The following is a 10,131-nucleotide window of genomic DNA, read 5'->3' as shown; positions in this document are numbered from 1 at the left end:
AGAAACAGGTTTGCACATATGTTAATATTCAGAGGCAATTTGTGGACCTTAAATTAAGTTTCACAGAGGATGGCGGACCGCTCCAGGTATCCACAATAATTCACGCATTGAGGAGAGTGAATTGGAACCCAAAATTTAATATCTAAAAGTTTAAAGCAACCATTAGATCTTTGATTATTTTTTTTTCTGCCAGAGCTTCAGGTGGAAATGATGGGCCCTATGAAATGATGAGCTGTATCACATGGCGATGCTTGTCACGGTTTCTCCCTGTGAAGAGACTGTATTGCTTTGTCTAAGAATAAAATTCACAGAAAGTAAGAACTGTTGGGCAGCTAAAAATAAAAAGTCATAGGAGGACGCGCTGTTAGGCATAAACATTGAGACCCTTCGAATCAACTTGAGCCACTGAGCTAACCTAAACATTTTAGGTCAGATCCTGACCCCAGTGAATTCAAAATGATTTGTGGTGAGACCCAACATTTCTCATTTTATTTCTGTTTTCCTGCTAATGAGTATCAGATACAACATTGCAAGACTATTCTGTAAACAAACTGCAAAATTAATCATTTTCAGGGGAACATTTTATTCGCAGTAGGCTGTGTAGGGAAGGAATTAAGTCTAAGTAAATAAACAACGAAGGTAAATAAGAATACACAGAGAAAGTGAAAAGATCATCAGAAGATGCCTGTTAAAAATCACTGGATATATAATGAAAGCAAAATATACCGCTTATGAGGTAAATTCAGTGACTGAGTAAAATGCTGAGTAATTTCATCTGAGCATTAAATTATTTGCAGTTTCCTGCATAAAAGGAAAAAATAGAACAGGAATTCAGGCCCTTGTTACTCCCAAGATCTTTTCTCCATCCAAGAGCAGAGAAGCGAGCAGGTTTACAAAATTTTATTTCAATTAAAAGATTCCATATAAACAATGCATAGTTGTTCAGACTAACCGACCTCTACTTCCAATTCTTTCTGGGCAAAGTTTTAGAAAGAAATACTGCACTGCAATATAAAATAAGCAAATTGCATCTATTTTGGAACAAGTGGAGAATTACATGCAGTTCAGATTCATCAAAGTCTTTCTATCTGGCTGCAGAGACCTATTATTAGCATGTGTCAAACCTGTTCAGAAACTTCTTTATACTATTGATAAACAAGCCACACATTAAATTATGAGATTAAGATGTGTATTCCTTCCAGTTCTTATGTATGTTTAGTCATTAATCCAAAATAACATTGCCAAGCCCTGACCACAGAAACAGTAAAAATAAATACCAAAGGTCTGGGAAGAGAAATCCTGAGGTCACAAAGAGAAGGTAACTTCAAGGGAGTATCCTGGAAATTAAGACTTATAAATCATCATGAGCTGAAAGAAACACATTTCAGGAATTGCATAATGCCATTTTACAGGGCTAAAAATAACAGAGTCATGGTGCAAATGCCAGGAAAAAAAATCACTGGAAAACTTCACAAACATTTATGTTCAAAGGCTCGAAGCAGGCGAGTTATTTGATGAGAGCCAAAGTACCAGCAACGGTGGCTTCCAGCCTCCTGTTTGGCATGCCACTTGCTTCTAACAGGTCTGTCACGCTCAAAGTGGTCATTTACACAAAACATGTAATATACATGTAATATGCATTTTAGTGATGCTGGGGATAAAAGGTCAGTAGATTAATCATCTCTGTTCTATATTAAAAAGTGGGCTGATATTCCTGCCTTTCTGAGTAAACTCCTCCATTCTTGCTGAAGTATTTGTTCCTTCACTCAACAGATTATTCAAAACCGTTAAACCACTGCTGGGTAAAACCATTATATTGTAGAAAATGAGGGTCACCCTGAAAAAGATTATCCCAGACATGATCCCTAAAGATTTTGCTTGAATAAATGTTTTTTAAATGCTATTTTCCCTGCCTTTCCCTCCAAGTCAGTAACAGATTGAAAATTCAAATGTGTATGTCAGTTCAGGCAGGGCACATGCAATTGCCTGAAAACCTGAGAATTATTAAATGATATTATTTTAAAACTCTTTATATTTTACTGCACTTGCTAAGGAAAGCGAGATGATGGAAATGGCACCCTGAGTCTTCAGCCCTTCTTTTGTCTGTTATCATGCTACACGGCTTGGGCAAAATCCTGAGCATAAGGGAGGTGCCGGGAGTTTTGCTACTGATCGCTCACGGCTTTCTCCACACAAACCTCGGAGCTCTGAGAATCAGCCTCTAACAAAGACTGCCAGGCAGCGCTGAGGCTTCCCCGTGGCATGGGAGCTCAAAGGAGAGGTGTTTCCTTTACCCCACAAAGCCTTGCGTCTGTCAACTCAAAAGTATCCTCTTAATATTTTGAACAAATACCCTTGCTGTGCTGCCATTTAAAAGATGAAAAACTAACCCTAGTTATCAGCCTGCTGTTCTCATCTTTCTAAACAGTGCTGGTGTATTGAAATTTGCTGTCATATGCTGAAACATAACTGTGTTATAAAACATTGCACGTGGTGAATTCTCTTACAATGCTCTTAGAGGAGATTTAGATTCAAGCAAATTGCATCTCCTCATCTTCCTCTGCCTCACACCTGAAACCTGTATGAACAAAGACAATGGAAGAAGTATTTTCTCTTTCTGCCAAGGACTTCATCTGTATTCAATGTGTACAAAGTTGCCGCTTAAGTATAACTCTGTGGGGTTCCACTCCGGACTAGCCTGTTGTCTTTGCTGCAGAGCGAACCATTCAGACGACTATAATTACACTGCACTGCCAGGGGTCCAGCCTGAGCTCTTGAGCCACAGCAGCTTTTGAGCAGTTTGCTTGATGGGTAGCAGAGATGTGCTTGGCACGGGGGTTTCTGGATAATCTGATTTCCTACCGCTGGAGAAAGCGTGTGAGCAGCTGCTGCTGAAGTTGACATTGCTGGCTCACCCCAGAAGCCGGCTGTGTGCCCCACTCGGCTCCATTGCCCAGCAGGACCTTGTGACAACCACTGTCATCTCCTGTACATCTCCTATACTCCTCCACTACACAAAAGGGTAAGACTATGTACATTTTCCTTGCAGTGAAGCTTGTTCAGGAAATTTCTGCTCTTAACACAGTCTCACTACACAGTCCCGTGCAGGGGCAGTTTGATGATGCTGCTAAGGCAGACTGATGGGATGGTTCTGTTACCCCCGCCTTGGCCACACACTGGGGCCATTTCTCTCCTGCCTTCTCTGCATCGCACGTGTGATCATTTCCTTTTGTTGTGAGCCAATTTAGGGAACTAACCTGTCAGGAAATAACTCCTTTTCCTAAAGCTAAGCTTTTCTGCCCCCATAGTCCTTGAAACAGGTGACCATGGGATCACACAAGACACAGAGCAAGCAGAAGTGAGGAAGGAATCACGGAGTCAAAAGCTGCACCTTTTGGTATTCACCAAGTTGCACCACAAGTCGTGCTATTTTAGAGGTCCCAAAGTAAATCCAGTCACCAAAATAATCTGGGTTTAAAACCAGAATTCTTTAAACCAGAGCCTTTTAGTTATCTAGTTTCCACCACAGCTTGACAAGCTGCCAGCACAACAGGGGCACGAGCGTGCGGCAGCGTGGAGGCAGGTGCAGAAACCCATTAACACACCAGGGAAACTGCACACTTGGTCACGCTGCAAAGCTTTGGTAGGTGGCTCACAGACTCAAGAAAATGTTGGTTTCCGCTCACTCAGGGTGAGACTAAGTGTTGCACTAACAGACCTGTATCTGTGGAATCAGTCCTACCTCCAAATCAAACAATTCCTTCACAGTTCAACCCAGAGTCAGCAAGAAGTGGGGAAAAGAAAATTTTAAAAGCTTCAGTGCAGGGAATCTCTTTGTCATATATGACACACTTGTCGTGAATTCAAAGGTGAGAATACCAGGGTGGGGTAGGAGAGTCAAAGTCCTTGTCTCTGCTAGTGACTTTCTAGACCAATCTGCAGCATGGCACTTTTTTCTTTCAATTCTCAAAGCTACACATAGCATTGGCTGGTGCTTGACTTCACATGGGTTTTTCCTGAGTCAAATATATATTAAAAATTTAAAAAAAAAAAAAAAAAAGAGCGTGGAGAAGAAAAACAGGTGTCACCTAAAAGTGGTGAAAGATTAACAGGGATGTTGGTCCAGAGACATCCAGACTCATGCCTAGGCTTCAGCTTACGGTATCACCAAGAGAAAACAACTGCAAATGGGGTTTATCCACCTCCAGTTTCAGCAACATAACATTTACTCACTTCTTACAGATACCAGACAGGTGAGTAATTCAGCACTGCACTACTGCACCTCTCTGTCATCACTGGGTAGCTGCTTACATGAGAAGAAATTGTCCAGCTCTTATTTTGGGGCCAGATCCAAACTTCAGCGAAGTCTTTTTCATTTCCTTCACATAAAGTTCTGTTCTAACACATTAATGACATGTAGCTTAGATGACACGAGAGGTGGAACTCTTCCAAAATACATTCAGTTTCCTGTCAGAAAGTATTGCATGCCTTTGTGCAGGAAATTATAAAATAGAAAATAAACATGTAAATATACCATTTCAACACATTCTCTACATCAAAGCAGACCTGATGTTTTTAATTTCAGCTTTTTGAGGTTTTGTTTTTATAAGTTGCTGGATTTATTTTGCAGCTCCTGTTTATGAAAAAAACTTTAAAAGAGTTATAAATTACAACTATAAAATGAAGAAAAACTACAACTACAAAGTTCTCAAAAAAGGAAATAATGTGAACCCTGTATGTGCAGTCGTGTGGACACACACACAGAAACTTATACATATTTAAGTTAGTGACTGCTGAACCACAGACCACATGCAGAAGAGTAAAAACCACCCATAACCAGATGTGCCACTGTAAATCCCGTATTTTAGGATATATTCTATGAAATCCTCAGTGCGCAGGAAGACATAAGTTCCCACACTATTAGTAGCAGCGAAATGGATTCCTAGAAAGACCGACTACCTTCACATACCTAAAAATAATCCAAGATCCAACTGGGAGGTATGGCCCTTGTGAAGTAGAGAGAGGGTTTACCGGAGTGAAAACACATGATTTTGAAAACCGTCCAGCATAACACAGAAGTGAGAACAGCAGCAACACATCACTTCAAACCTCCCAACAACCAAAGGGATGCAGAAAAATTTCCACCCTTTCCCACGGAGTTTTGCATAAATACACGAGCGCTGCACTTCGACTGAACACATCACTGCGTGGCTTGTAGAGCCAAGCAGAGCCACCGTTTCACTACGAAACAGCACCTTTGAGTTATATTTGAATTTTCCTATGGTAGGAAAGTGTATCAGTGGGCTGCTAGAGCAAAAGGCTTCAGTTCTCTGCTCTATCTACATCTGAATAGGAAACCCCAATTCAAAAGTTTCCTTTAAGCTACAAAAATAAAGCAAAGCTGTTTCCAAAGAATGGAGATAAAGTCATTTCCAAAGTCCCTATCCAGCTACAAATGCTCTATGTAAGACCAAATACATTTTTCACCTTGCAATATCTCTCACTGATCTAGTAGAGCAAAGTTTGTTGATATTCAGGATTGCAAACCCATCTGTTTATTCAGGCTTTTGTCTGTCAGCAGAGTTTGAAGAGGTCGCTTTGAGAGATCAATTTTTTTTCCTGGGGGTTTCTTCAGAGTTACCACAATTCGTTATTGCGTCTGTGTAGAGGCTTTAATTTGTGGTTTCCAAGATTGCATAACTGCACAGAGAGGTGGTGAGAGGCCCACATTAAGAGTTCAAAATAAGTTTGACAATATAGTAAGTATCTACTCAGTAATTTTCCCTGGACTGAGCACCACAGAATGCCAAAAAATTTATTAAGCAGGCTAGTGCATGAACATGGCTTTATGAGGACTAGAGCATACTTTTCCATTCAGGTGCTAAAATGCTGAATTCCCTTCACTTGCTGTTGACAACAGCTACAGACAATGCACCAGGGGGCTGCAAACCAGGTGCCTGATCAGATCGCTCTAAACCAGCCTTTCGGAAACAGATAAAGAAAAAATAAAATGAGATTTTAATTTTGCCTTTTAGTCGGAGTTCTCGTAACAAGTTACATAAAAATTAAGTAAGCCGCCTAGACTCCCATGAGGAGGCTCAGCATTAATTTTTCCATTTTGCAGATGTTAGACGGGAGGCACGGAGATGTGCACAGTCACATTTGGAGAAGTTCAGGCTGCACCCAGGCAGAGTTGCAGGTCCTCAGGCTCTCTGGAAATCTGCAGCCAGAGACCTGGCATCAGCCACAGGCAGAAACAGGCACCCAGAACCCACACACACGTTGAACGTTCGGGTGGCGTGTCCCCAAAGTCAGCACGGCAGGCTCCTGGGTGAGTGGCAGCTGTAGCAGCAGCTCAGGGATGCATGGGTCGCATTTGCATAGCAGAGGGAAGCGTTCAGCATTTTGGACAACTAATATCCCTTTCTAAAGAAGCTGGTGAGGAAATGATGTGCACATTGCAAACTGGGAACCCTGTATCAATGAAGCATCTGTGAGCAGAGCTGCTGTGTTTTGTCTAGGGCCGTGTCTATACACGAAACTAGATTTAAGCACCATACATCTGGGACAGGTCTCCATCTAGTCCAGCAAGAAGGAATTTACGGGCCATAAATTCCTCCTGACTGGGTGAACGCTGAAGGTAGCCAGTCTGTGCTCAGCTCCACGTACTGCAAGCACTTTGTTAACTGACACATACCCATCCAACTTAAAACCAGCCCTTGCACGTCCACTGTGTGGATAGAACGTAGATCTACTTGACCATGTCTGTGAGGTGACACTCCACTCATCTGTTTAAGGACTTTGCTAAACCTACTCACATGAGAAGCTTGTGTTCATACTTCACTTGACAAGAGAAAATAAATGCTGATGCCTCCTCCAGGGTCTCTGTAAGCAGGCATCTGCTCACCGGCTGCTGCAGGACCCCCAGTAAAGAGGGGGACATCGCAGAGGCAGTGCTCTCTTGCTGCCCCCACTATCCACGCTGCCCACCCACCGTGCAACACGCCGCGGCACCGCCCCAGCTCCGTGGCGCGGGAGAGCGCGCTCATGGCTGCGCTGGCAGGTGAAGCCCGGGGCTCACATGGCCGGGATGGGACAATGACCCCCGGGAGCACGGCGGCTGCCCCGCCCAGCCCGGCGTCGAGCGCGGCCGAAGAGCCCCGTTGCAGCGCGGCCGGGCTCCGCCTTCACACCCCGGCGCACAGCCGCAACCCCGAGGCCAGCCCGGCCCCGCAGCCTCCTGCAGCCCCGGGCTCCGCGCCGTGACCCTGATTCCCGAGGGCCCTCGCGGGGGGGGAGGCCGGTGACCTCACCCAGGGGGAGACCCGCCGCTCTGGGGACAGCCCCTCCGGCTCGGGCTCCGGTGTTGGGGGGCGGGGGCATGGACACCCCGGGCCGGGGGGGCGGCAGGGCCCAGCGGCTCCCCGCCGCCACTGCCGTCGCCGTGGCTGCTTCTCGGGCAACAGCTACCCCTAGCGGCCGGAGCGCCGCCCGCGCCCCTCCTCCGCCGCGGGGCAGCGCCCGCCGGCCCGCGCCCACCTGGCATCCCCCGCGCCGGGGCCCGGGCCGCCGGCCGTGGGGCGAGGGGCTTCCCGCGGGCTGGGGCAGCGGCCGTCTCCCATCCCGTCCCGCCACCGCCGCCGCGGCGGGAGGATGCGGGCGAGGCGGGTCCAGGGGTTCGAGTCCCGGGTGCCCCCGGCGTGTAGCGGGGCGGAGGCCGTGCCCTGGGGCCACCGGGCTGGTGGGGCGGAGAGGGGAGGGAGGCGCAGGGGAGGGACGAGGGACGAGGCGCGGGCGGCCCGTCCCTGTCACCTGCAGGCGCTGCCGGGACGGCCCCAGCCCCCGCTCCGCTCCCGCTGCCGCTCCGGCTCGGCGGCGGCCCCGCGCTCGCACAGCCCGGAGCCGGGCCCGGCCGGGCCGGGGCACGAACTGCGCCTGTTGCATTGTCCTTGGCGGGGCTGCTTGTGAGCGTCTGCCGCTATCAGCGGCCGGGGACCCCGGCTGTGCCCTATCTCGGACTCTCTGCTAGTGCCTGATAGCAGCTGCTCCCTGCTTCGTTGCACGTCCCTCGCAGCCCCCGCCGGGGCTCTCTCCCCTTTTGTCTGTGTATTTTTAGGTCATTAGAGTGGAGGGGTAGGTAATCCCCAGGCTCAAGTTCCAGAGGGGCGGGTTCTGGCCGGAGGTGGAGTCACTTTTCATTTAAATCCCTGACTATAAAATGGGCTTAAAGAGAAGCGGGATCTCAGCTGTGCTGCACAGACCCCGGCAAGCAGGGTGCGTGGGGGGCCCCAGGCAGCCAGCGCCCTACAGCACGAGCCGCTGCGATGCTCCACTCCCTTGGCGTTCACACCTTGCAGCTGCTCACCCAGGCGGCCGCCTGCATCTTCCTCTTCCCCCGCTTCCTGCTCACCGCCGTGATGCTCTGGCTCCTGGATTTTCTGTGCATTAGGAAGAAGATGCTGATGATGCCCACGGCAGAAGAGGTGGCCAGTGCCAGCGAGGGGCCGCCCCCCGACGACCCCCCGGTCTGCGTGTCCGACTCCAACCGCATGTTCACGCTGGAGTCGCTGAAAGCCGTGTGGCACGGGCAGAAGCTGGACTTCTTCAAGTCGGCGCACGTGGGCTCCTTAGCCCCCAACCCCGAGGTGATCCAGCTGGACGGGCAGAAGAGGCTCCGCATCCTCGACTTCGCCCGTGGCAAGAGACCCCTCATCCTCAACTTCGGCAGCTGCACCTGACCCCCGTTCATGGCCCGCCTGAGGTCCTTCCAGCGCTTGGCCGCGCACTTCGTGGACATTGCTGACTTCCTGCTGGTGTACATCGAAGAAGCACACCCCTCCGACGGCTGGGTCAGCTCGGACGCAGCCTACAACATCCCCAAGCACCAGTGCCTCCAGGACAGGCTGCGGGCAGCTCAGCTGATGAGGGAAGGGGCGCCCGATTGTCCCCTGGCCGTGGACACCATGGACAATGCTTCCAGCGCCGCCTACGGTGCCTACTTCGAGAGGCTCTACGTCATCCAGGAGGAGAAGGTGATGTACCAGGGAGGCAGAGGACCAGAGGGCTACAAGATCTCGGAGCTGAGGAGCTGGCTAGACCAATACAAAACCCGGCTCCAGAGCCCCAGCACGGTGGTCATCCAAGTGTAAAAAGGACCTGGCAAAACTGAAGGGGTGGAGAGGCGAGGGGAGGGCGGGAGGAGAGGTGGGGAAGGAGAAGGCACTGCGACGCGGATGGCAGGAGCTGTCTTCCCCGGGGACACTCGAAGGAGGCTGCTGTGGGAGCTTTGGAGGAAGATGTGCCATAGTCCTTTCTCTATTCAAATCATGTTGATTTGCCAGCCACGCTCTGTCAATACTGTATTTCCATGTGCGTTTTGTAAATAACTCTCTCCCCCCCCCCCTTTTTTTTTTTGAGAAGCGTTTACTATTTTTTAAGGAGGCTCTCTTCCTACGGGATCTGTTCCCATCTGCGTGTGTGCGCGGGTGTGCGTCTGAAAAGTTGTGTACAAGTGCTCCGTGCTGCCTAGCAAGTGCTAACTGGGATTTCTAGTATTTCTTTGTGATGACCGATTTTGAAATGGGTTTCTTTAATGCCAGGAAATCGCGTCTGATGTTGTCAAGTACTAGAACTGCCAATAGCCAGAGGTGAACGGAATGTCCTATTTATGTGGGGGGGTTTTGTAAGACGTTCGTTCACCTTTTTTTTTTATGAATTTTTTTAAATAATAAAGGTTGAGTAAATACACGTCTAACCTTGATTGTCTCTCTCTGTCTTCAGACCGCTACACTCACTTTCCCTTTTGCCTACCTCGCAATATCCTCCCCGCAGCCGAGGAGGGGAAGGCGAAGCGGCAGGCGGGAGAGGATGGGCTGCTGGGGGTTCGGGGACGGCGACGGGCTTTCGCTCGGCGGCGGCAGGAGCGCGCCCCGCCCGCGACCCGAAGGGCAAGGGTGGGTACTGTACGTCCCCAGGGGAAAATCCAGACCTCCGGGTCTCCCGGGGCAGAGAGCACCGCGGTGGCCCTAGAGGCCGGCCCGGAGGGCTGTTCGCTCCCTCTCTGATCCCGGGGAGCCGCCCCCGGGGTCGAGCCCTGGGAGGGCGAAGGTGCAGGGCTCGCCGGCGCCGAAC

General features: G+C 49.3%; 1 protein-coding gene across 1 annotated transcript; it reads left to right on the top strand.

Annotated features, from left to right (window-relative positions):
* Positions 1-8,064: 8,064 nt before the first annotated feature.
* On the top strand, positions 8,065-9,724 carry DIO3 (iodothyronine deiodinase 3). The gene has a single exon (XM_082058096.1). The coding sequence runs from the start codon at positions 8,325-8,327 to the stop codon at positions 9,147-9,149; it is 825 nt and encodes a 274-aa protein (XP_081914222.1). The 5' UTR covers positions 8,065-8,324; the 3' UTR covers positions 9,150-9,724.
* Positions 9,725-10,131: the final 407 nt, after the last annotated feature.

The sequence above is a fragment of the Streptopelia decaocto genome (genome assembly GCF_964273445.1).
Source record: "Streptopelia decaocto genome assembly, chromosome: 7".
NCBI lineage: Eukaryota > Metazoa > Chordata > Aves > Columbiformes > Columbidae > Streptopelia > Streptopelia decaocto.
The sequence above is the reverse complement of the archived record's forward strand: the minus strand, read 5'-3'. Positions and strand labels throughout refer to the sequence as shown.